The sequence below is a fragment of the Physeter macrocephalus genome, chromosome 5 (genome assembly GCF_002837175.3).
Source record: "Physeter macrocephalus isolate SW-GA chromosome 5, ASM283717v5, whole genome shotgun sequence".
Taxonomy (NCBI): domain Eukaryota; kingdom Metazoa; phylum Chordata; class Mammalia; order Artiodactyla; family Physeteridae; genus Physeter; species Physeter macrocephalus.
The window spans coordinates 7,995,398-8,022,616 of NC_041218.1; the positions used below are offsets into that span (position 1 = coordinate 7,995,398).

Consider the following 27,219-nt stretch of genomic DNA (forward strand, 5'->3'; position numbering starts at 1 on the left):
TGGAGGGCGAATAAATTTCAGTCAATACCTTGGCAAACATTTTTCTTTGATATGATAATGAAAAACTTTCTGTATGTTAGAGAGACTCCGGGCATTAGCAAGCAGATAGGAAGTATTATTGGTTGGGAGAAGTACCCTTTATCCTACTTATCAAGTCCGGCCCTTAGTAATTCTTATCTCATCCCTTCAGAGTGACTGGGATGAGAAACTATAATTCAAAAAGATACACGCACCCCTACGTTCACAGCAGCATTATTTACAATAGCCAAGACATGGAAACAACCTAAATGTCCATCGAAAAAGAGGAATGGATAAAGAAGATGTGGTACATATATACAACGGAATATTACTCAGCCATAAAAAAGAACGAAATGATGCCATTTGCAGCAATATGTATGCAACTAGAGATTATCACGAAGTGAAGTAAGTCAGACAGAGAAAGACAAATACCATATGATATCACTTATATGTGGAGTCTAAAATATGACACAAATGAACTTATCTACAAAAAAGAGACAGACTTGTGGTTGCTGGGGGAGTGGGGTGGGGAGGCAGAGGGATGGGTTGGGAGTTTGGGATCAGCAGAAGCAAACTCTTACATATAGCATGGAAAAACAACAAGGTCCTACTGGATAGCACAGGGAACTATATTCAATATCCTGTGATAAACCATAAGGGAAGAGATTATGAAAGGATTGTATATATATGATAACTGAATCACTTTGCTGTACAGCAGAAATTAACACAACACTATAAATCAACTATACATCAATAAAATAAATTTTTTTAAGAAAGAAATGGTCAGAAGGACCTATGCACTGTATACTGTTCTCCTCCAAGTTAGTGTCCTTTGCTTCCTTGGGGAAGACCCATGGCAGCTGAAGCTCCTTGAGAACTGATGCTTGGAGCTACTGAGCATTGTGCCTTCTATGCTCACCTCGTCCACAAAGTACAATGTGCCCTGTCAGTGGGAAGGTTTCCCACCTGCCTTCTCTTGTGCTCCTCATCTGGGCAAAGGCGGGCCACTAACATCTCCGCCACGCCTAATGCAAAAACATCTTTCATCCTTCTTCCCCAGTGTCGCGTATCTGTGAAACACAAATGGCTTTTTCGGTAGTATGTGTGTACTTAAGTTTTTATATATGTATATAGTAACTACTCCTAATTTTAAAAATTAAACAACAGTGACTGCGGCAACATTATTTGAGCTCGCTCCACGTGTAAACCATCGTGCCAGGCTCTGTAGCAGATACAGTGATGAGCAAGACTGGCGTCTGGACTCAAAAGCACTTACATTCCGGTGAATGAACTAAAGTCATACAAGGGAAACCAAGGTGATGTGCTCAGTATGAAGATATGAAGATCCTGAACTGTAATACTGTGTTTTTAAAGTTACTTTTTACGCTGAAAAAATCAAGATTTGGGGCAAAAGTCATTTTAATGAATCTGACTGGTTAACTAAAGTATTTTTAAGAGAAATAATTAACTCCCATAGTAAATACATAATAAATGTTGGTCTCCAAAGTGGGCACCCTCCGGGGACTACATACCACCTCCAAAGTACTTCAAATCTTTTTGAAATTACATGCAAAATTTGTAAATGTATGAAAATGTGCATTTCTCTAGCCATGGGGATCAAAGATAAAAGAGCTCTTAATTCAAGAAAAGGTAAAGATCCATTGAAATGCTTGTTCTAAATACATATCATCTATCAAAGTTTTATGAAATTCTTGATGAACATTTTGCTGTCATTTGGAAAAAATGTATGCTTATCGCCTTACCACCATGAAAAGACATATGTGTCTGCGGGGTAGATGTGGGAACTGAAGGAGAAAACATAAACTATCACATTGTAAGTATCTTGTAGAAATTTGGAGATGCTCTGCTTTTCTCGTAATAATTAACTATACATGCCGCTAATTATAGTGCAGAAAGATTGCATCAAGCCATAGAAAGAATCTGTGAACTTAATGGTCTTTCTGAGTAGCAAAATCATTTTTTCAGGAATAGACTTTCTAGGCATACAATAACTTATGTATAATAAAAAATGTATAGACGTGGAAAATGCCATTCATTTGGAAAACCATGAATATAAGGGTGTGAACTGATGAATAACCGAGCTCATTTCCGAACACAGGCTGATGAATGAGCCTTTAACAGCTGAACTGTGAAAAAATACCAAATTGAAACAAATACATCAGAGGATCTTAGAGAAATATTTTGTAACTCTTCTATTTGCTCTGATAAAAATGCTTTATTTTAAAAATCTTTCTCACGACTGGTTCTAGGTGGCTTAGTAGATACACTACTTATCAAAAGAGAACAAATACTCATTCAGAAACACATCCATGCATGGCTTTTCTACAGCCCAAATACAGATGTCTCAGTTTAGATGTATTTAAAAACACCTCGAGTAGAAGAATCCTGCTTTTCTGTCATACCCGTTCTGTAACTGGTTTCTCTGATCACTGCAGTGGTGACATTAACCACCAAGTCCTCTCACAGTTCAAAGCACATTGATTACAAGATACTAAACAGTGAAGGTTAACAATAATGAGCCTGGTGTTGGCACTGACAGCAGTGTGACGGGATCTTCCAGGTGGGTAGCTTGGGACCTCAGGTAGGTTGAGTCACTGCCATGAAATCTGTTCAACACCGTGTAGAGCCGTGTTGTACGTGAAGAGCTGTGCCGAGTACTTGTGTGAAAGGCCAGGGTTCTGGGGCTCAAAGAGCTTAGAGGCTCTGTAGCAGATGGTATTCTCTGCTGAGCCAGCTAGATGTCTCTTGACCATTGCAGCAGGTTGAGTAGTGTCACCCCAAAATCCACATTCATCCCGAACCTCAGAACGTGACTGTGTTTGGAAATAGGGTCTTTGCAGGTGTAATTAAGGTACGGAACAACATGACATCATCCTGAATTAAGGTGGGCCCCAAATCCAATGACAGTGTCCTTATATGAGACCGAAAAGGACACACCGGCACATGGAGAAGACAGACAGCCATGTGAAGAGGGAGGCAGAGACTGGAGGTTTTTTGCCACAAGCCATCAGAAGCTAGAAAAGACAAGGAGGATCCTCCCCCAGAGCCTTCTGAGGGAGTGTGGCCCCACCAACACCTTGATTTTGGGCTTCCAGCCTCTAGGACTGTGAGGGAATAAGAGTCTGCTGTTTAAACTCCCAGTCCGTGGTCTTTCGTCACGGCAGCCCTAGCAAACGAACGCAGCTGTTACCTCGCCCGTGTGTTTGCAAGTCCTCAGCTCTCCACAGCCCTTGGGAACCTAGTGTCGCCTGGAACGGAGCCAGGCGATCCTTCTCTTATTACACAAAAGGACGAGGGCTTCCTGCCATGGGTGTGGTGCAGCCTTGCCAGACAGCAAAGGCTAAGAATCTGGCTTTGCGGCCTGAAGCAAATTACTGAAATCTCTGGCTCTGTTTTCTCATCTGTCAAAGAAGGATAACGATGTTACCTTCGTCAGAGAATCCCTGGAAGGATTAAATGAGCCAAGTCTGTAAAGTGTTTAAATCACACCTGACACATGGTAGATATTTAGCAAATGGTATCTGCAATCATTATTATACAATTATTATTATCTGAGCGTTGTTATCATTCCTGGGTTTCCCCACAAAGGCTTCCTCACCCCAGGAGGGCACTAGGTGAGCTGTACCCATTGCAAAGAAGAGTGCCAGGAAAGGAGGTTGGCTTCCCGGGAAGAGAACTTTCTCCTCTCCAGTGAACTGCTCCATGGGGTGTAGACTCACCATTAGCTTAGATGACCTCACCTCTGTCCTTTCAACAATCCTCAGCCATCCTTTACATAATGAACACAGCCTGCTCCTCTTGGAGCAGAAAGGCCACCTGGCCACCTGAACTGTGATTCTGTCTTCTCTGAGTAGGTAGTGAGTTACTGTTTTAGGTTTCCAGGGCTGCTGTAACAAAGTACCACAGACTGGGTGCTTCAAACCACAGAAATTTATTCTCTGAGCGTTCTGGAGACTAGAAGTCTGAAATCCAGGTGTTGGTAGGTTCGGTTCCCTGCGACGGTTCTGAGGGAGAATATGTTCCGTGCCTGTCTTAGCTTCTGGGGTTGCCAACAATCCCTCGCGTTCCTTACCTTGTGTGAGGGCAACTCCTGTCTCTTCCCTATGTGCGTCTGTGCCTCTGTTTTATCTTCCTATAAGGATATCAGCCACATAGGAGGAGAGCCCACCTGAGTCCAGTATGACTTCACCTTGACTTGACCATTTGCAGACACCTTATTTCCAGAAAAGGTCACAATCACAGGCACTGGGCTTTAGGGGGGACCTTCTTCAACCCACAGCTGTCACCATAGATAAATGAAGCAAAACAGAAAAGCCTGCCAGTCACCAACAATTTCACAAATTTATTATTTCACAAATATTAAAAACTACCTTCTTTGGAGAGTTTTCCCACAATTAAGAAAGGCTTGTCTAAAATTAGTAGCTTTAAAAAAGTCTTAAAAGGAAAGATTTCTATTATGAGACTCAGACAATGAGTTTTAAATGTGTGTTTATGTTACACCATTGTAGTAAGTGGACCTATGGTAACCCCTTCATCAAATTACCTAATTTTCTTCATTAGCAATGTTCCTTTTATTTTTAAAAACTGGAGAAAGATAAAACTGCATGAGCACTGATATTTGAAATTAAACATAAGTGAGAAGTTTAATATTTTAATTGAAGGAAACCTTCAGAAAATTACTCCCCTCCTCCTATTTCTGGCCCACACGCCCTGCTGCCTGCAGAATATATGCAGCTCTCGCAGGTTTTTCTGGTTCCAAGTCAGGTCTCATTTTCTCATTTGAATATTTATCCAAATGCTTACTATGTGTCATGTACATATTTTTCTGCAGGAACCTTTTGCTTTTATCAGTTTGGGCTAATTACTGTCTTACATATTCAAGCACCAGTCCCTATGTAAAATGCCCTCACCTCGTTCCCTCCCTGGCTCCTTCAAGATCCCACTTGGGGATCCCACACCTTCCACCTTTACCTTTGTATGCTTTCTTACAAAGAGAAGCATCTGTTCATCTCTCTATCTTATTAGAGCTTATAAATTCTTTGATTGCAAAAACCATCAGTCATGCCTCTGTGTCTGTAGCCTGTCACAATGCCTTGTGTATAGCTGGTGCTCAAAATACATTTAGCATTGATAATTGATTGATTCTTTTGTCCACTTCAGATTGTAATGCATTATTTCTGAATGACTTTAATTTGACAGAAATAATAGTGGTTGCATTGTAGCAGTTTGCATTTAAGCTTAATTCATATTAGTTTTACAAAATGAAGGGGTTTATACAAGTTTTATTCTTTTTGTATAATATTCATAACTATCATAATTGAGAACTCACTGCACCAGTCACTGTTTTAAGCATTTTACGTACATTTCTCTCATTTTAACCCCTAGGTAACCTTTTGTACTAAGCATAATTATCTCTATTTTACAGATGAGGAAACTGAAGCTTAGTGAAATTACTTTCCCAATGTCACACTGCTGTTACATGAAGAATTTGAGCCTAGGTCTGTCTGCCCCCAAATGTTGTGTTCTTAGCCAGAGTTTCTATAATTTCCCTGTCATAAAAAAATTGTCTTAAAAAATTCTTAAAAACAGAATCTTGGCCTCTACTCTAGAGATTCTGAATCAGCATCTCTGTAGGAGGGGGCTGGGAATCTGCATTTTGACAAGCACCCCAGGGAATTTTTGTGATCAGACACATTTAGAAAATACTCAACAATATGATATGATTTACTGGTATTTATAAGAAGTCTCTGTGTTGAATGTTTTCCTACATACAGTTTGATTTTCATCACACAAATATTCCTTGAGGTTCAAACCGATCAGATGCTTTTTGGTCTTTTCTGACATTAGGCTTAGTCCCTGAGGCAAAAACCCCACCTTTTCTCTTCTTTCTTCCTTAATCCTTTCTTACTCCAGGAAGGATCAGAACAGGCCACTAGAAGCCACCAGTAAGACTTAATTCCGGGTAGGGATAGGTTCCCAGGTTTCTAAAGCAGCCTCTCACTGTTGCTCTGCCGTCCAACATGGCAGCCACCCGCCGCACGTGGCTATTTAAATTTAGGCAAATTAAAATTAAATAAAATTAAAGAATTCCGATCCTTGGTCAGGCCAAGGATTTCAAATGTTCAATGGTTACCTGTGTGGCTACCATATGGACAACATAGGTTAAAGAACATTTTTATCATCACAGAAAACCACTGAGTAGCACTACTGTAAAATGACAACAAAAAAGCCAACACGGGAAAACAACGTTCTGGATCCTTAGTGCTCTGTTTCTCTCCAGCAGAGAGCTGCTCTCAGAGATGACAGCTCTGTCTTAACTTCTTTGTGGCTTTTTGGGTGAGATAGCATGGAATGATTCTGAAAACACCATTACAAAGGCCACAGACTCAAATTTATTATTGAACTCTATAACTACACATACATAGATTTGTTCTGAATTAAGGATTAGTTTATCATTCATTCAATGTTTTGAAGGGGAGGAGAAGTTACCACCCCAAAATATGCCTCTTTGGCATACTGATTACTTTGGGCTGATTATTTTTAAGAAACAGCAGACACAGGAAAAAGCTCTGAAAACAGAGGGAATGAAATCACCGTTTTGTAAAAGAAATGAACATTTATAAGGGATGTCTCCATTTGTAAAGGTGTCTCCTAGAAACTCTCATCTACGGAGAAGACAGTAACTTGGATGTGCGTAGCAGCCTTACCCTTGTTTACTACGCTGTTCCTGGTCCACCTCCGGGAAACGGCCTTCCCTCCCCGCCACAAGCTCTTCTGCCTTTGGCTGAAGATGGTATTTAAGGTGATGGCTTGGGCCATTCGGAGGCGTGCTCAGTTTTCCTGTATATCTGCCTTGTATATAGGAAGTATACATGCTGTTAAACTTTATTTTTCTCCTATTAGTCTGTCTTTTATTACAGGGGGAGTCTCAGGCAAGACCCTAGAAGGGTAAGGGAAAGTTATTTTTCCTCCCCAACAGTTTTAACTTCTAAATGAGAAAGGTGACTTGTGCCCCCTTTGGACAAAGCCCTAAACTATGGGTTTAAGCGTGGGATGGATCCAGACCTGCTGGGTCACAGCATATTCTCAGAGCAGACTCCAGAGCGCCCTGTGTCCGAGTCCTGTGGGTGCCAGGGCATGTGGGAGAGAGGAGGTCTGACTCCTAACCTCATTTTGCCTTCCTTCCCATCTCCAACAAGAGTTCCTCCAATTACTCTGAGCTCAAGTGGTTTTCAGCCCCTCATGGGGGTTACCATGAGGTAGGTTCAGGATTGAGGTGACTGAAGCTACTGCTTTAGCGTACAAACGCTAAATTCTGAGGGTAAGCATATCTGCTTGTGTGTGTGTGTGTGTGTGTGTGTGTGTGTGTGTGTGTGTGTGTGTGTGTGTGTGTATTTAACAGCACCAGAGGGAGGGAAAATCTGTATAGAAGTAGAAATGGTAGAGACAATATTACTTTAAAAATAAGTGTCGGCCATTGTTTTCGTGATTCCCCAGTAGGTGGTCCCTGTAAAGGGAAGCAAACAGGCAGGAGGGAGCCCCAGCTACTAGAGTTACATAAGCCAGAAGAGTTAGAAGAACAGTCCAGAAGTTTTCTCAAGCACAAAAAGTCCTAAGAATTGATGTTCCAAACGGAGATACTTTTGTTGGGTTCTCTTATCCAATCAGACATAATTTGCTGACTTGTAGGGCATAAGACCAAGTCTGGATTTAACACTGCCCACCAAGAAATGACCAGTTTCACATGTGATGTGGCCACCTGAAGCCCAGGGTGGGGTCAATAGCTCGCTCTCTCACCTCAGTCCCAAAGAGAAGCTGTAAAGTTTGCTTTATTACAGATGTGACCCTGAACTACAGTCTTATTTCCTACAGATGTTCAAGACATGGCAACTTCTTTTTGGGGTGTTGTGTAGCGGTTTGATACGATCTCAAATCCACTTGTTTATGACAAAAATGAAGTTGTAAGAGTGAAACTGTTTTCAAGAATGAAGTCAGCGTTTTGATATAAAAATGTAATTGCAGGTCAGGATGCCATCATCCACAACAGTGGCTGCCGATAAGCACTCAGCAGCTGAGGGCCCCCAGGAGGCTTATCGATAAGAGCACAGGAAGAAGCAGCTACGCCCGGCGGACATTTGGCTGTAAATGCCCAGAGTTTGTGAGAACTACTCCAGAGTGTTCGTTCTGGGCAAGGTTACCCTTTGCTGATCTAAATAGCTCTCCGAAGACCTTGGGGCATAGCTCCTGCTGTGGCAAAGGCGACTCTTACTTGCAGTGGCCCAGGGAAGATGATCTTGGCTGCCAACACTGGCCTGTCGTTCCCTAGCAACGGGCTCTAGCAACAAGGGACTTCTGTTTGCACTGGCAGCCAGACATCAGCTTGTGGTTGGTTAAGCCACCTCCCCTGAGAACCAACTCATATAAAGGTACACATCAGCTAAATTTGGACTTTATTCCTTTCATCTCTCCTTGCCTGAAACAATAGTATAATTTATCTATCATTGATTTTGAGTATGTTATTTCTTTATTGGCTTATCAAGAGACATTATCCTGTATGCTACTGGTTTGTGAAACCATTACAATACCCGCAGTGAACATGTGTTAAATAAACTGTTGGCAAAGACAATCTCAGTCTCTGAGCATAATTTGCCCCAAAACAAAACATGGGGTCATTAGCGTAAGTCAGGAAAACTGTCGGTTCTGCAGGCAAAGAAAGGCCCAAACTTAATTTTGCTGCATCAAACTATCCTTATACTTAAACAATAACAAACGCACTTTTCCATATGTAACCTTGAAGGATTAAGACAGAGATTATGTTTTCTTGAAATATAGAAGTAAAGGTTAAAGAAAGATACATAAGTAAAGAAATAAAATGATCATAGTATCTTCTCTGCTCTAATTCTTGGGACATGTTATCTGTTCGCATATCCAATTCCAAGCTGTTAGGTTATTTAGGAAAAAAAGGTCGTTTTTTGGTTTTGTTTTGTTTTTTGTTTTGCTTTCTGTTTTTCTGTTTTTGTTCTTGGTATGGAGGTGGTCAGGGCTAACTGTATCTTTCGTCAAACAGTAAGAGTAAGCCACGTACCTAGTGAAAATGAGGTTATTTCACGGCAATCTTGACATCTTGAGCTAGTTCACTATTATCTCAGGTATGACAATGGGAAGGAGAACCAGAGCAGAATATTTGAGACATATGTGTCTAAATACAAATCTGGTGAAAACCAGCAAAACATTTCTGCTGAATACCAGGCCATATTTTAAGTCCAAGTCCTAATTTGCATCTTACTTAGTATAATCAATTAAATTCTAAAGGTCTAAATAGCACAAAAAAAATTGATGGGTGTAGTCTACTAGAGTTGAATTAAGGAATACTTACAGCATCAGATAAGCATTACAGTAAAGGCTGTTGAGCTGTTTCATTGTCTAAGTCAAGAAAAACCCTGAACAGAAGAGCCATGGATAGAATCTTAATGGGCAAACCACCTCTCCTTCATCAAAAGACCCAGCGCTCCGTGCTGATTCTGGTTCTTCTATTCACTCTTCAGAACTGACAGAGATTCTTGATTAAGGGTTAGTCTAGCAACTGATATATTCCCCTTATAGGCCACTTTAAGGTACGCATTTACTTTATGACAATTGATTCCTGAACTGGCTCAAAGATAAAATGAATGAATAGGACACTGGGGTCCCTTTTCTTTCTTTCTTTTTTTTTTTTTTTTTTGTGGTATGCGGGCCTCCCTCTGCTGTGGCCCTTCCCGTTGCGGAGTACAGGCTCCGGACGCGCAGGCCCAGCGGCCACGGCTCACGGGCCCAGCCGCTCCACGGCACGTGGGATCCTCCCAGACCGGGGCGCGAACCCGGTTCCCCTGCATCGGCAGGCGGACGCGCAACCACCGCGCCACCAGGGAAGCCCCCTTTTCTTTCTTTTTTAATTTTATTTCATTAAGTTATTTTTTATACAGCAGGTTCTTATTAGTTATCTATTTTATACACATCAGTGTATACATGTCAATCCCAATCTCCCAATTCATCTCACCACCCCCACCACCCGCCGCTTTCCCCCCGTGGTGTCCATATGTTTGTTCTCTGCATCTGTGTCTCTATTTCTGCCTTGCAAACTGGTTCATCTCTACCATTTATCTAGATTCCACATATATGCGTTAATATATGATATTTGTTTTTCTCTTTCTGACTTACTTCCCTCTGTATGACAGTCTCTAGGTCCATCCATGTCTCTACAAATGACCCAATTTCATTCCTTTTTATGGCTTAGTAATATTCCATTGTATATATGTAGCACATCTTCTTTATCCATTCATCTGTTGATGGGCATTTAGGTTGCCTCCATGACCTGGCTATTGTAAACAGTGCTGCAATGAACACTGGGGTGCATGTGTCTTTTTGAATTATGCTTTTCTCTGGGTATATGCCCAGTAATGGGATTGCTGGATCATATGGTAATTCTATTTTTAGTTTTTTTAAGGAACCTCCATACCATTCTCCATAGTGGCTGTATCAATTTACATTCGCACCAACAGTGCAAGAGGGTTCCCTTTTCTCCACACCCCCTCCAGCATTTATTGTTTGTAGATTTTTTGATGATGGCCATTCTGACTGGTGTGAGGTGATACCTCATTGCAGTTTTGATTTGCGTTTCTCTAATAATTAATGATGTTGAGCAGTTTTCATGGGCTTCTTGGCCATATATATGTCATCTTTGGAGAAATGTCTATTTAGGTCTTCTGCCCATTTTTTGATTGGGTTGTTTGTTTTTTCAATATTGAGCTGCATAAGCTGCTTATATATTTTGGAGATTAATCCTTTGTCGTTGATTCGTTTGCAAATATTTTCTCCCATTCTGAGGGGTGTCTTTTCGTCTTGTTTGTAGTTTCCTTTGCGGTACAAAAGCTCTTAAGTTTCATTAGGTCCCATTTGTTTATTTTTGTTTTTATTTCCATTACTCTAGGAGGAGGGTCAAAAAAGATCTTGCTGTGATTTATGTCAAAGAGTGCTCTTCCTATGTTTTCCTCTAAGAGTTTCAGCGTGTCCGGTCTTACATTTAGGTCTTTAATCCATTTTTAGTTTATTTTTGTGTAAGGTGTTAGGGAGTGTTCTAATTTCATTCTTTTACATGTAGCTGTCCAGTTTTCCCAGCACCACTTACTGAAGAGACTGTCTTTTCTCCACTGTATATCTTTGCCTCCTTTCTCATATATTAGTTGACCATAGGTGTGTGGGTTTATGTCTGGGCTTTCTATCCTGTTCCACTGATCTATATTTCTGTTTTTGTGCCAGTACCATATTGTCTTGATGACTGTAGCTTTGTAGTATAGTCTGAAGTCAGGGAGTCTTGATTCCTCCAGCAACGTTTTTTTCCCTCAAAACTACTTTGGCTATTCAGAGTCTTTTGTGTCTCCATACAAATTTTAAGATTTTTTGTTCTAATTCTGCAAATATACCATTGGTAATCTGATAGGGATTGCATTGAATCTGTAGATTGCTTTGGGTAGCATAGTCATTTTCACAATATTGATTCTTCCAATCCAAGAACATGGTATATCTCTCCATCTGTTTGTGTCATCTTTGATTTCTTTCATCAGTGTCTTTTGTTTTCTGAGTACAGGTCTTTTACCTCCTTAGATAAGTTTATTCCTAGGTATTTTATTATTTTTTTTGCAATGGTGAATGGGGTTGTTTCCTTAATTTCTCTTTCTGATCTTCCGTTGTCAGTGTAGAAGAATGCAAGAGATTTCTGGGCATTAATTTTGTATCCTGCAACTTTACCAGATTCGTTGATTAGCTCTAGTAGTTTTCTGGTGACATCTTTAGGATTCTCTACGTAGAGTATCATGTCATCTGCAAAAAGTGACAGTTTTACTTCTTCTTTTCCAACTTGTATTCCTTTTATTTCTTTTTCTTCTCTGATTGCCATGACTAGGACTTCCAAAACTATGTTGAATAATAATGGTGAGAGTGGACATCCTTGTCTTGTTCCTGATCTTAGAGGAAATGCTTTCAGGTTTTCACCATTGAGAATGATGCTTGCTGTGGGTTTGTTGTATATGGCCTTTACTATGTTGAGGTAGTTCCCTCTTTGCCCACTTTCTGGAGAGTTTTTATCATAAATGGGTGTTGAATTTTGTCAAAAGATTTTCTGCATCTACTGAGATGATCATATGGTTTTTATTCTTCAATTTGTTAATGTGGTGTATCACACTGATTGATTTGTGTATACTGAAGAAGACTGCATCTCTGGGATAAATCCCACTTGATCATGGTGTATGATCCTTTTAATGTGTTGTTGGATTCTGTTTGCTAGTATTTTGTTGAGGATTTTTGCATGTCTATTCATCAGTGATATTGGTCTGTAATTTTTTTTTTGGTAGTATCTTTGTCTGGTTTTGGTAGCAGGGTGATGGTGGCCTCAAAGAATGAGTTTGGGAGTGTTCTTTCCTCTGCAATTGTTTGGAAGAGTTTGAGAAGGATGGGTGTTAGCTTTTCTCTAAATGTCTGATAGAATTCACCTGTGGAGCCACTGGTCCTGGACTTTTGTTTGTTGAAAGATTTTTAATCACAGTTTCAATTTCATTACTTGTGATTGGTCTGTTCATATTTTCTATTTCTTCCTGGTTCAGTCTTGGAAGGTAATACTTCTCTAACTTTTTCATTTCTAATTTTATTGATTTGAGTTGTCTCCCTCTTTTTCTTGATGAGTCTGGCTAAAGGTTTATTAATTTTGTTTATCTTCTCAAAGAACCAGCTTTTAGTTTTATTGATCTTTGCTACTGTTTTCTTGCTTTCTATTCATTTATTTCTGATCTGATCTTTATGATTTATTTCCTTCTATTAACTTTGGGTTTTGCTTGTTCTTCTTTCTCTAGCTCCTTTAGGTGTAGGGTTAGATTGTTTATTTGAGATTTTTCTTGTTTCTTGAGGTAGGCTTGTATAGCTATAAACTTCCCTCTTAGAACTGCTTTTGCTGCATCCCATAGGTTTTGGATTGTCGTACTTCCATTGTAATTTGTTTCTAGGTATTTTTTGATTTCCTGTTTGATTTCTTCAGTGATCTGTAGGTTATTTAGTAACGTATTGGTTAGCCTCCATGTTTTTGTGTTTCTTCCGTTTTTTTTCCCTGTAATTGATTTCTAATCTCATAGCATTGTGGTGAGAAAAGATGCTTGATATGACTTCAGTTTTCCTAAGTTTACCAAGGCTTGATTTGTGACCCAAGATGTGATCTATCCTGGAGAATGTTCGGTGTGCATTTGAGAAGAAAGTGTAATCAACTGCTTTCGAGGGAATGTCATAAAAATATCATAAATCTATCTGGTCTGTTCTGTCATTTAAACCTGTGTTTCCATATTAATTTTCGGTCTTGATGATCTCTCCACTGGTGTAAGTGAGGTGTTAAAGTTCCCCACTATTATTGTGCTACTGTCGATTTCCTCTTCTATAGCTGTTAACATCTGCATTATTATGTATTGAGGTGCTCCTATGCTGGGTGCATAAATGTTTATAATTGTTATATCTTCTTCTTGGATTGATCCCTTGATCATTATGTAGTGTCCTTCCTTGTCTCTTGTAACATTCTTTACTTTAAAGTCTATTTTATCTCATAGAGGATTGCCACTCCAGCTTCCTTTTGATTTCCATTTGCATGTAATATCTTTTCCCATCCTCTCACTTTCAGTCTGTATGTGTCCCTAGGTCTGAAGTGGGTCTCTTGTAGACAGCATATATATGGGTCTTGTTTTTGTACCCATTCAGCGAGCCTGTGTCTTTTGGTTGGAGCATTTAATCCATTCACGTTTAAGGTAATTATTGATATGTATGTTCCTATTACCATTTTCTTAATTGTTATGGCTTTGTTTGTGTAGGTCTTTTTCTTCTCGTGTGTCCCACTTAGAGAAGTTCCTTTAGCATTTGTTGTAAAACTGGTTTGGTGATGCTGACTTCTCTTAGCTTTTGCTTGTCTCTAAAGCTTTTGATTTCTCTGTGGAATCTGAGTGAGATCCTTGCTGGGTAGAGTAATCTTGGTTGTAGGTTCTTCCCTTTCATCACTTTAAATATATCATGCCACCCCCTTCTGACTTGTAGAGTTTCTGCTGAGAAATTAGCTGTTAACCTTAAGGGAGTTCCCTTGTATGGTATTTGTCGTTTTTCCCTTGTGCTTTCAATAATTTTTCTTTGTCTTTAATTTTTGTCAATTTGATTACTAAGTGTCTTGGTGTGTTTCTCCTTGGGTTTATCCTACTTGGGACTCTCTGCGCTTCCTGGGCTCAGGTGGCTATTTTCTTTCCCATGTTAGGGAAGTTTTTGAGTATGATATCTTCAAATATTTTCTCAGGTCCTTTCTCTCTTCTCCTTCTGGGACCCCTATAATGCGAATATTGGTGTGTTTAATGTTGTCCCAGAGGTCTCTTAGGCTGTCTACATTTCTTTTCATTCTTTTTTCTTTATTCTGTTCTGTGGCAGTGAATTCCATCATTCTGTCTTCCAGGTCACTTATCCGTTCTTCTGCCTCAGTTATTCTGTTGTTGTTTCCTTCTAGTGTATTTTTAATTTCAGTTATTGTATGTTCATCTCTGTTTGTTTGTTCTTTAATTCTTCTAGGTGTTTGTTAAACATTTCTGGAAGGTTGCCTATCTCCACTTCATTTAGTTGTTTTTCTGGGGTTTTATCTTGTTCCTTCATCTGGTACATAGCCCTCTGCCTTTTCATCTTGTCTATCTTTCTGTGAATGTGTTTTTCGTTCCACAGGCTGCAGAATTATAGTTCTTCTTGCTTCTGCTGTCTGCCCTCTGGTGGATGAGGCTATCTAAGAGGCTTGTGCAAGCTTCCTGATTGGAGGGACTGGTGGTGGGTAGATTTGGGTGTTGCTCTGGTGGGCAGAGCTCAGTAAAACTTTAATCTGCTTGTCTGCTTATGGGTGGGGCTGGGTTCCCTCCCTGTTGGTTGTTTGGCCTGAGGGGACCCAGCACTGGAGCCTACAAGCTCTTTGGTGGGGCTGATGTTGGACTCTGGGAGGGCTCATGCCAAGGTGTACTTCCCAGAACTTCTGCTTCCAGTATCCTTGTCCCCGCAGTGAGTCACTAGCCTTCAAAGTCTGATTCTGTAGGAATTCCTCCTCCTGTTGCCGGACCCCCAGGTTGGGAAGCCTGACGTGGAGCTCAGAACCTTAACTCCAGTAGGTGGACTTCTGTGGTATAATTGTTCTCTAGTTTGTGAGTCACCCACCCAGCAGTTATGGGATTTGATTTTATTGTGATTGCACCCCTCCTACAGTCTCATTGCAGCTTCTCCTTTGTCTTTGGATGTGGGGTATCTTTTTTGGTGAGTTCCAGTGTCTTCCTGTTGATGACTGTTCAGCAGTTAGTTGTGATTCCGGTGATCTCGCAAGAGGGAGTGAGTGCACCTCCTTCTACGCTGCCATCTTGAACTAATGTCCCTTTTCTTTGTAATTTGGGACTTTAAATCTAGTTCCATGGAGCTGTTTACCATGCCAATAGGTATATACAAATTAAAATGTATTGTTTTATATATGTATACCTGGTGAGTTTTGAATTAGGATTTATTTTAATGACACTAATGCAATCTTACATAATGTTTGCAATAGTTTAGTACAGGTTTTTTTTTGTTTTGTTTTTTAATCCAGATGACTGTAAAGATTGCTGCTCTGGAAACTTGAAGAAGAGGCTACATTAAAAGTTTTCTTCAATAAAGTTCCTGAGTTTGCTAGGCCTGCATGTAGTTCAGACTGTGAAAAGAAGCTTTATGAAAAGCCAAGTAGGTATCATAAAATAGGTGAACTGGAACACAGTTTTAATTATATCAGAGTGAGGTAGTTTATAGCTCACAGCTTAGCAGCCTAACAATAGGTTTGAAGTACTGACTAATTGTAATTTTGTCAGTAATAACCTAGAGACACAGATAAACAAAAGTGTGGAACAGTCTGCCTGGATCTCCGAAGGGCCAGGGGGGTTAATCTAATTTAGATTAAACAATGAGTTCTATAAATTTAATACTTCACGTGCATCCTTATTTAGAAATGCCAGAGAAAATATAGAAACTTAGCAAAAAGTTTTTTTTTTTAATCCTTAATTTGAAGATAATCATCGGATTCAAGGGATTTTCAAGGTACAAAGGAATAATAGTTTTCATTTAGTTAAGATGAATAAATGTGCAAGAACCTTACTGAGGTTAAAAATAGTTGTGCATATAAATCAAGTGATAGTTTCTCTCTTGGACCTCTATAGCAATTATTGTCTCTGCAAGTTTTCTGCAATTTATCATGAAGTGCCTCGTGGCACTACCTCCATTGTTAGCCTGAAATGCTTATTTAAATCTTTTGTGGTTATTTAACCATTCATATTCATTTAACGAACACATATTTGAGCTTCTCAATGTGGCAGGCACTGTCTTTGTATAGGGTATAGATCTCTGCCTGAGTTTCCACCTACCATTGGGGGTGAGGACAAAAATAATGCAGATTCACAGAGAAAAGAGCTGCTTGTGCAATGGATAATTTATCCTGCCTTTGTCCCAAGTTCCTGGGAAAGAGCTTCTAGACCCTTGGAATTTCCTGAATGATAGGAGTATCACTGTTATTCATGGTGGGCCCCTAGATACTTTTTAAGATGGAGAATGGCCCTGCCCGAAAAACCAACCATGGGATTAGGGGGTTGGGGCTTTGAACCAGGATATATCAGCCCTGTCTCCAGGGAGGAGAAGGAAGGGAAGTTGGAGATTGAATTCAATCATGTGGCCAGTGACTTACTGAATCATGCCTACATAATGAAACCCCAGTTAAAAATCTGGACATCTGAAGTGGACGTGAGTTTCCCTGGTTAGTGACACACACTGATAGGCTGAGCGGGTGATGTGTCCACATTCCATGAGGAGAAGACACAGGCACTCCGCATCTGAAACCCTCCCAGAACTCACCCTGTGCATGGGTTCATTCAGCCAGTCCTGATTTGTATCTTTGATAATAAAACTGTAATCTTAAGTATTGTGCTTTCCTGACTTCTCCGAGTCATTGTGGTAAATTTTTGGTCCTGAGGAGATATTGGGAACTCCCAAATTTGTAGTCAGTTGGTCAGAAGAGCAGGTGGCTTGGGAACCCCCTCTAAAGTTGCACCTGGGGTCTGAAGAAAAGGCCATCTTCTTAGGGACTGAAATCTATGCTGACTCCAGGCAGTTCATGTTAGGGTCGTGTCGCAGCATTGCAGAGAGAATTTCAGACTGTGGTCAGTTCTATGGGGAGTGGTGAGATGTGGGTGACTGTTAGCTGAGTGGGCAGGGAAGCTCTCTTGGAAGAGTTAATATCGAAGCTGAGACCTGCAGCCCAGCTGAGCCTCGATGGGGAGAAAGTTCCAGGCAGAGGAAACCACCAGGAAAAGTTCTGGAGGTGGTAACAAGCAGAGCACGCTGGAGATATGAGACCAGTGGGGAGGGAATGGAAGAACTGGGGATGACCGGTGGGTGGGGCAGATCACACGAAGTAGCCTTGTAGCATGTGGTAAAGGGTTGGCATTTTAACAGTGATAGGAAGCTATCAGCTGGTTATAAGTCAAAAAGTGCTGTAATTTGATTCACCGCTTGGAAAAGTCACTCTGGATAATAGGTGGAGAAACGATTATGGTGGTGAATGTGAACTTCAGTCTGCAGTGTTTATGTCTTGATTGCCAATGTTTTTGTAGGCTCTTTGAGGGCAAGAAATGTAGTTTGTACTTCCTTATATTCACACAGTGCCTCAGATCAATGCTGAGTGTGTATATAGATGCTACTGTATAATCTAGGCTGAAATCTGAGTGTGCATGGAGAAAGACAAGAATGTAGCAGAAGGGGAGGCAAATCCTTGCTCAGTGTCATCAGTGGGTGAGTTGGAAGGTTATGGTGACTGAGTTTGAAAACCGGCTAAAATCTGCATTAAAACAGCAAAATATTCTGCCATAATTCCATACATTTTTCAAGTCCTACACATTTTTCCAAAAAAATTTTAAACTCTAGGTCAGAGGTTCAGCAAACTATGGCCTTCAGGCCAAATCCAGTCTGTTTCCTGTTTCTCTAAGTAATATTTTGTTGTAACCATCCGTGTCCATCTGTTTACATACTGTCTACGACAGCTCTCACACTACAGGGTTGAGTGGGTCTAACAGCCTGTATGGTCCCAAAGCCTAGAATACTTCCTGTCTGGTCTTTTAGAGAAAAGGTGAGCTGACTCCCTATTTGGAGGAAAGGCTCCTTTGTGGTTGTCATCGGGAACGGTGAGTGCTGTGTATGTTATTGGGCTCTCTGTGCTAGGGTCCTCCAGGTTCTCCAAGGGCAGTTTCCAAAGATGGCAGCAAGCAAAGGGGGTGGTTTCCACCTGCTTCCAGCAAAGGAGACCAGAGAGAAGGAAATGAGGGTTGTTTGAATGGACAGACATCACCCTGGGAGCCCAGCAAATGCAGCTGAGCTCTAAGCAGAGGCTGTGGCCACCACGTCCCAATCAGGAAGGAGGCTACCGGCTGGGTGCCAACTCTCAGCTATGAGACAAGGCAGGTCTTCTCCAAGAACAGGTAGAGTCGAGGGTGAAGACAGTGGGATATAGGACAGGGAGGTGGGCAGAGCTTTTCTGCTATCAAGCCTGTCACGCTTTCCATAATGAACGAAGGTGATAATAACGGTGGTGATAACAACCAGAGAGCACTGACTGTGCGCCAGGCTGCGGGGAACTGGAGTTTAAAAGAACCCCTGCAGCGATGCAGTTACGATTATTCTCATCTGCAGCTGAGAGAAGGTTGGGAGCAGGAAGTGGAAGACCAGGGAGGTTAAGGAACTGGTTCAAAGGCACGTGGCTGGTGAGGGAGGGAGTTGGGGTTTGGAGCCAGATGTGTGTGATTCCAAAGCCTATGCTATTCAAAGTGCTGCTCTATAACGTTGCTACTCAGAGTGTGGTCCACTGGCCAGTGGCAGCAGCAGTAGCATCTCGAGTCCCAGCCCAGACTTCCCGAATCAGAATCTGCACTTTACCAAGATCCCCAGGTGATTTCTGAGCACATTAAAGTTTGTAAAGCACTGCCACTCAAGACCTCCATACTTTTTTCAAACTCCCACTAAGAATCCAAGCTTCCATCCAAATTTCCACTTTGTCAGAATTTTCACCCTTGATATAACATAAACTGATCCAGGATGGGAGCCATGTCCCATTTTTTTCTCAGTAAAGGCTGTTAAGTTGAATTAGATCCTAGGAGCAGATCCTGGACAGGTAAGAAACTGTTTCACCTAGCATTTGTCTTGATTCCAAACATGTTCCACACCAGGAATTCTTAGAACCAAAGGAGCAAGCCTAACTCTCTTCTGCAAACGTTTGGAGAGATCACTTGGAAAGTTCAGCAGAGGAGCCCAATGGCGGGGATTCAATTTACGGAACAAAGTCCCTCCTGTACCTGGGATCCTGTGACAAGTTCAGGGAAAGGATGGGCACCCAGGGAGAGACACCAAGGAAGCAAGACTCACTCAGCCAGGCAGACCTCCTCTGTGGGGTGTGATGATTCCTCTAAATACAAGCGGTGTTTGAAGGGATAGGTGGGAAAATCAGCCACATGCGTACAAATAGCACATCTATTGTAAAATAGAAATACTACCCCCAACTGTAACTAATTTTACTTCCCATTTCTACAGTGAGTTTGCAGCTAACGTTGAGTGGCCAAATAACATTAAAGAGCTGATTCTTCTCAGGGGCGCTGTCCACTTCTAACCGTTTAAAGTCACTCTGGAGTCTGGAAGACCAAAGGGAAGGCTTCCTTCTTTCTGCCTCTGCTGCCTGTGTCACTGGAGCTGCCCTTAGATGTGCCCAGAGGGCTCAATCCTTTAATGGGAGTCAGCCTAGGTTTTGATCATGAAAATTTCACTATTTCTGCTTGTTCGTAAGAGACACTCTGGCTTCTCAGTCGGCAGTAGCCTATGGCAAGAGCAGCAGAGGCTGGAGCATTAAGAAAAAAATAGAAGTTAATGGTTTCTACACATAACTGTGGGTGGTTTTTTTTGTTTTTTCCCTGTTGGCTACTATCAGCCAAAAAAATGCCTAGAACTAGAGGTAAAAACAAAACACACACAAAAAAGAAGTCACTAACTTTCTGTCATTGACCCCTCATCCCTATGGTTGTGAGTTTCCTATCAGGGTTTCCTGACGGTTGATCCCACAGCGGGGCAAGGTTAAGAGCTCGGCCCCACTTTATTGCCCTGCTTGGCTGTTGATGAGCAGGGACCCAGGGTCAGAGTCCCAGGTCAAAGCTCCCTCTTCGGATCTCAACATTCATCTTGGCCACAGGGACTTACTAAAGATGAAGGCTCGTGTCAAACTCTCTCTCCCTGTGCTCTGCCATAAACCAGCTGGGAGCCCCTGGGTCGGTCACTTAACCTCCCCATACCCAAGTCCCCTCGTCTGTAAAATGAGAGGTTTGTACTGTCTGATCTCTAAGTCTTCCACCGCTAGCAGGCTGTGATTCTTTGTTCTTGCTTTTAGCTGTACTTGACGCAAGTACATACATCTACATTTCATGGGAAGAAATGGGGAAACGAAAAGAACGTGGAGCATCTGCTCTGGAACCACACAGATCTTCTGGCCCCAGCTCTGAAACTCATTGGCAAACCATCTAATAAGTCTGATTCTGTTTTCTCATTGGTACAAAATACAAAGTATCACCGCATACAGGATGTTGGGAGAATCAAGAGAGAAGATGAATATAAAGTGCATGGCTCACAGCCTGCATGCTGGGCCCTTTCCCTTTTTCGTCTCTTCCAAGCCTTAAGCAGCAAAGAAAAGGGGGACAAGCAAACTGTCTACTCTTCTCTGGAGCCCGGGGAGCCGCTTCCTCTGCACAATCAAAGCCTCTTCCTGAGCCCAGATGAGCAGCTGCCCCTCTCTCCTTGTCTAGTCCTGCTGGGCGGCACTGAGTGTGTCTCACACAGGGAGATGGTGTGGCCTGTGTGTGCCCCTGGGTCCATCCTATGGGGAATGATACTCATTTGAGCCCCCAATGAAATTGTCTTATCCTGGGAGAAACAACATGTAGATACAGTCATTGCCTTGCCTTCCTTGGTAAGGGAATGGATGGTGATGGCCCTGGTTTGTAAAAGTCTTACAGTAAAGACAGGGTGGCCTTTATATATCTAGGGCACATATGATTGCATTCCCAAAGAACAAATGTCCACTGTCATTTGGATAAAACTCCATCATCGTCTTTATTTCTTTCACTCTCAGCTTCGTCTCTGTCCTCTGAGTGCTCCTGAATTGGATGTGGTCTGCCTTGCCTTTTCTTCTTGGCCTCTCAGAGTCACCTCTGTAGCTCTAAGAACCTGAATTTACATCTTAAATGCCCACCACGACTCCAGTCCTGCGGTGCTGACAGCCAGGGCGGGTTTCGGGCATGGACTCAGTGGTCCTTGAGTAACACGTTTTCCTGATTGTTTCTACCCAAGTGTATTAAAAACACTTGCCTTTGTAGCAAACGTGTTCCTAATTAATTGTTTAAAGTCTCTGTATCCCTAGAGGAGATATGGGAAATCTTTACCTTACATGGTCGAGAATAAAACAATTATCTAGCAAATACTTTCTACAATTAATTATAGTCACTATATATAGTACAAAAAAGATTCCTACCTCCAAAACCCAAAATAGTTTGTTTTTGAACTAATTCCATAGAAGTTTAGCAACTCCGTCCAAGAACAATTATATTTTTAAATTTGAAAACAATTTCTACTCTGTCAGCCGTTTCGGTCCTCTAAATAGCTCTCTTGTTTCTTCCTAGGCGAGTACGCATGGTTTAGGGGGGTAATTTGTAATTTTACCTCACTTTTTATCTTAGCTAACCATCCATCCTCAGTCACACTTGCAGTTTTTTAGATATGAGGCTTCCATTTGAACGTGTTTGGAAAAAAACCCCCAAAAGTATAAGGGCATAAGCATTTTACAGTGTTATATGGGAAATGCAGCAGGTCTGGAACTCACTGATTTTCTTAGCATTTTGATTATATGGGTCTATGAGTTCAGATGAATCAAAGTAAAATTGAAACTCAGCAGGCATGATGAAATCAACTGAAACTGCCAAAACGGTTGGTCAGAGCCCACAAAAATTGTTTCATTCTCTAAGACTGGGAGGTAGAACCAGACCGAATTCAAGAGACAGCTTCCGAGGGCTGTCATCATTCAACTCCTCAAATAGACAAAGACATTTCTCAACAGTGGATTTGGTTTTTTTAAACTGTACCTTTGCACAGACTTCAGTAAATGACACAGAGTTAATCTCTGCAAACAACAGGATATATGCACGATACCACTTTTTAACTTAGACAAATTGGAATCTAATCCCCCCAACATGCATGCTGTGTTGGTAACTGCACGTGGGTGGGCAGAGACCCAGATGAAATACTTTTAAAACAATTTAATTTCTGCCGTTGACTCAGGGATGAGAATGGAGTCGGAGAAACAAGCCTGACCTCATGCAGAGAAAGCTGTTTATGTTCTCTGCTCTGTCTTTCCTCTGGGAGCCTCCCAGAAGCAGCAAAAGGGGGCACAGAAATTTGTTGCGTAGATGACATTTTAAAAGAAATATTTTGTTCATTTGTAAAACAGAAAGGCTAATATTTACCTTACCTACCTCGCAGGGGGCTGTATCCAAGGACACCATACATATGTAAAATCTGGAAAATGCTATGATGTAGACACTTTATCATTACCGTGTCCACGTTAGAACATTCTTAAAAGGAAGGTGAGCATCAAAACTGCTAACTGCTACCTGGCAATTCAGGTTTGAGGTATATAATATTGCCGGTTGCCTCCAAAAAATGAAGATCTCTCCCCTTCTCTATCTCTCTCTCTCGGACACAAAAGTATTCCACATAATTGCAATTAAAAATTGACTGTGCTTTTATTTTCATGAAGTATCAGGTAAAATACAGATTAAGTATTGATGAAGCTGCAGTACTACAAGAATCCTGAGGCCATGCAGTGTCAATGAACAGGATAGCTCTTTGTCTATCGGTTGGTCCTAAGAACGTCTCTAAGAGCAACAGCCTTGGGAAAGAAATGCAAATGAACATTGACCACCATACTTCTCCTATTTTCTCTATTTAAAGTCTGCCTGAAATATACTATCTATCACTCCTTTCTTGAGCACCAGCTGCAATAATTTTAGATCACAAGTCTATTAAATTATAAAACATTTTATGTTTTCCAATACTTTTTAATGTGCATTTCTCAAAACATGGTTTGAAATTCTTTTTTTAACTCACCAGAGTACCTAGTAAAGTGCTAGACAAATAGCAGACACATAATAAATTCTTCCTGAGGACTGATTTATTAAGAGAAAACATACTAATATTAGCTATAAACTGTTCATACACTCCCACATATACTATTTAAAGTAACTGGACTTTTTAAGAGTGGTAAAAAAAATTTGCAGAAGTGGGATTGTATAACTATATTGACTTAATCCATTACTTAATGGGAACCCTTTCTCTAATTTAAGGCTAACTTTAGAGTTAGAATTGATAAGTGAGAAATACTTTACCTTTATATATTAATGAGTAATTATGACATGATGAAACTGATTTTCATTAGATAACCTATGAGAACCTGCCTATTTTGAGAGTGCCACTGTAGTCCATCTCTCAAAATATGTTTAAAAAGGCATATACATTATTATTTTATGTCAATATCTTTTCTTAAGCAGTCGAAACAAAATTTCTTATTGCACAGTTCTACTAAGCTAGTCACATGAAGTATTATTGTTTAATAAATGCATGACAAAGCTCTTTTGACCAGTTTCATTTTAAGGATAGCATTTTCATTTTCTCCGTGTAAGAAGGGAAAAATCAGTACAAACTCCATCTCTCTTTTGTATCAGGAACACTGCATGGTTTAATTGCTGACAGCCTCGATGTACTAAGTAGTAAACAGCTGAGCATGCATCATTACCTTCCTTAGGACACCTCTTTAAGTGGAGGCAATAATTTATTACATTGAGTAGGTCTAATTCTCTCTTGATTGATGGAAGCAGCAATAACATTCCATCTGACAGAGTGCTTTGCTAGGAGGAATCCAGATCTAGGCACTAAAATCTTTATGGCCTCCCCAGGAGGAGTTGGGACGCAGGTGGTATTCTGAGCACCACAGCGGAGAAAAAAGAGGGGTTTGCCTGAGGTCTTCTGACAAGTCAGCTACTCAGGGAACAGAATCTAGTCTCCTGATGCCTAGCACACAATCACAAAAGCATACGCCTGGAAGAGCTGCCCAAATCGTGTGTGCAGACGAGAAGGGGGGGAATGACACCCAGGATGCTCACTGCAGAATCCCCCTAGCAGCCTGTCACCAGTTCCCTCCGCCGACGCATAAAGCACACTGAAGGGTATCAAACAACATAAAGTCCTCACGGTACCCTTAATTAGGTGGGATCATCAGGCTAACTCCCTGACTGCCAACAGCCCCAAATTCCTCTCTGTGGTGCCGAAGCTTGAAAGCAAGATGTAGTGACAGAAATACTCTTTGGCTTACGAGGGACCATCAAGCTCTGATGATGGTGAAGTTTGATAGCACTAACGCCAAACTGCATATGACCATAATCCAAGTTTACAATGATACATTAAGCCCTAATGCTACTATTTATATCACCGTTTATGGTGCTATAAATAGTCATGCTAATGGCATTAACAGCAGCACTCAGTGGAATCACAGCTGTTGAGTGCTGCTTTTATGCTATTAGCATGCTACTTATATCACCATAAACTTAGGTAGTCACATTTGTTACATACGAATATACAAGAAAGATGGACAGCCACATTTTATGCCCATATCTAGCCTCCTGTACTGGAGACTTACAGCTTGCTGCCCTCCTCTGTGTATTAAGGTCTGCCTAGCCCTCCATTTGGCTCTGTTTATACCGAACAGCAATCTATTTTCTGCCAACCCCGCGTTTGCTGGGAAACACTATTTAAAATTGGTAAGGAGGTGCCAGCCCCAGCTACGGGCACACTTACTGTCTCCTTGGCAGCGCAGGGGACCCACACTCAGTTTGGCTTCCGAGCCTTGCCGGTCAGTATCTCCAACCACCACCTGGCTTACTGGCAGGTGATCTTTGTAGGATAAGAAGCCAGCGTCCTTCCTCCTGAATCACAGGGAGAGACAGAAAAGCATGAGGAGGCTAAGTTAGAAACATGTCTTTTTTGATCATTGTTTAAGTTGTCTAACAATTGACCACACTGCAATAAATGCTCAGAGGTGCACTAAGTAGAAGCACAGTTAGAGTTGTTCCCTCTCTTCCATTGGGTGGTTTCACAGCTCATGGCTCAGAAGCAACTGTGACTGCTTTGCCTTCCGAAAAACAAAACTGACACCCTGATTTCCAGAGAGTCACGACCAATACACAGCACGCTATTTCAGGTTGAGTGTAGACTACCATGTGGCTTGAAGTACACACATCAAATGCTGAGCGTGCATGCAGTTTGCTGTTGTCAGGGAATCTAAAGTTCAACAAAGCCAACCTGATCTCTTGCATAAAATTAGAAACAAAACCCTATTAAAAAACCCACTTGTCTCCTTAATTGCTTTGAAGCAGTTGCTTCAGAGGCTTTCTTCCCTGCTGTGCATCAGCTAAATAAGAGATACTTTTAGGTCCTTCATCTCTTCTTGTTTATTTTAACAACTGAAAGAGTTTATGCAGTTTCCAACACAGAGCAGGTGCTCACTAAGTGCCTATTTCCATCGATAATGAGGAGTGGAGTTGAGATGCAAGCCCGATCTGGCTTTTCTCTTAGATTTGTTCTCCTGTTTATTCTATATCTATCTTGTTTCAGGTCTCCTAACCCAACCCCATACCCACCCTAAATAGAGGAAGAGGGCAAGGCTAGTTGTAAAGTACTGACTCTAGGATGAAGCACAGAAGTACAGGAGATGTTCTTAGGGATGGAACCAAGGTGAGTTACCACGCAGCACAGATTTCACCTTAATACGAAACTCCTATCCCCTCATCCTCTTTTTGTGCTGCTGTGGCTGAGAGATCCCCTCATTTGGGGCTAGATGACTGGGAGGCACAAATCAGTGTAAGGTCATTCCACAAATTTATCTTTTTGCATGATTTTGTGCACTGTTCAGCCTGAATGTAAATGAGAATTTTGAAATCGTATGTACAACTGATCACAGGAAAGAAAACTGATTTTGGATGATAGAAGAATGAGAGAAAAGTTGGGGGGGTGGGCACTGGGGGGAATTGGGAGATGGGGATTGACGCATATACACTATGGATACTATGTATAAAATGGATAACTAATGAGAACATACTGTATAGCACAGGGAACTCTGCTTAATGCACTGTGGTGACCTGAATGGGAAGCAAGTCCAAAAGGGAGGGGATATTTGTACATGTATGGCTGACTCATTTTGCTGTACAGTAGAAACTAACACAATATTGTAAAGCAGATATACTCCAATAAAAATTAATTTAAAAAAAATAAAGAATGAGGGGGCTTCCCTGGTGGCGCAGTGGTTGGGAGCCCGCCTGCCGATGCGGGGGACGCGGGTTTGTGCCCCGGTCCGGGAGGATCCCGCATGCCGCGGAGCGGCTGGGCCCGTGAGCCGTGGCCGCTGAGCCTGCGCGTCCGGAGCCTGTGCTCCGCAAAGGGAGAGGCCGCAGCGGTGAGAGGCCCGCGTAACGCAAAAAAAAAAAAAAAAAAAAAAAGAATGAGGGAGAGAGTTCAATAATCAGGTTAAAGATCTGTCATTTGCATCTCTTGCAGGGAATTGAGGAGAACCAACTTGGAAGCCTGTCTCTAAAATGCTATGCTGTTAGGTGCAGTTACTTGCTCCTCTGACCTTCTAGAAAGTCACTGAACATATGCTCCTTCATGTGTCAGGACCCACAGAAACCCAGGAGGGAGTCACAGAATTTAGCCAGTGGACCGCAAACAAGTGTATTTTCCACTGCTTCAGTTATTTCAATGAGTTTCCAAGATAAAGTTTAAAAAAAAATTTTGGGGGGGGCTGCTGCCACATGACATGTGGGATCCTTAGTACCCCGACCAGGGATCAAACCCTCACCCGCTGCAGTGGAAGTGTGGAGTCTTAACAACTGGACCGCCAGGGAAGTCCAAAAAAAATTTTTTTTTAATTCAAATGAGAACTAAGATCATGCAGAAAAG

General features: G+C 41.5%; 1 protein-coding gene across 1 annotated transcript in view; it reads right to left on the reverse strand.

The window, feature by feature from the left end:
• CNTNAP2 (contactin associated protein 2) overlaps positions 1-27,219 on the reverse strand; it is a 1,485,958-nt gene that overhangs the window by 354,621 nt on the left and 1,104,118 nt on the right. The window contains exon 15 of the mRNA XM_055084701.1: positions 25,063-25,190. Within this exon, the coding sequence (XP_054940676.1) occupies positions 25,063-25,190 (128 nt within the window). The remainder of the gene's footprint in view (positions 1-25,062; positions 25,191-27,219) is intronic.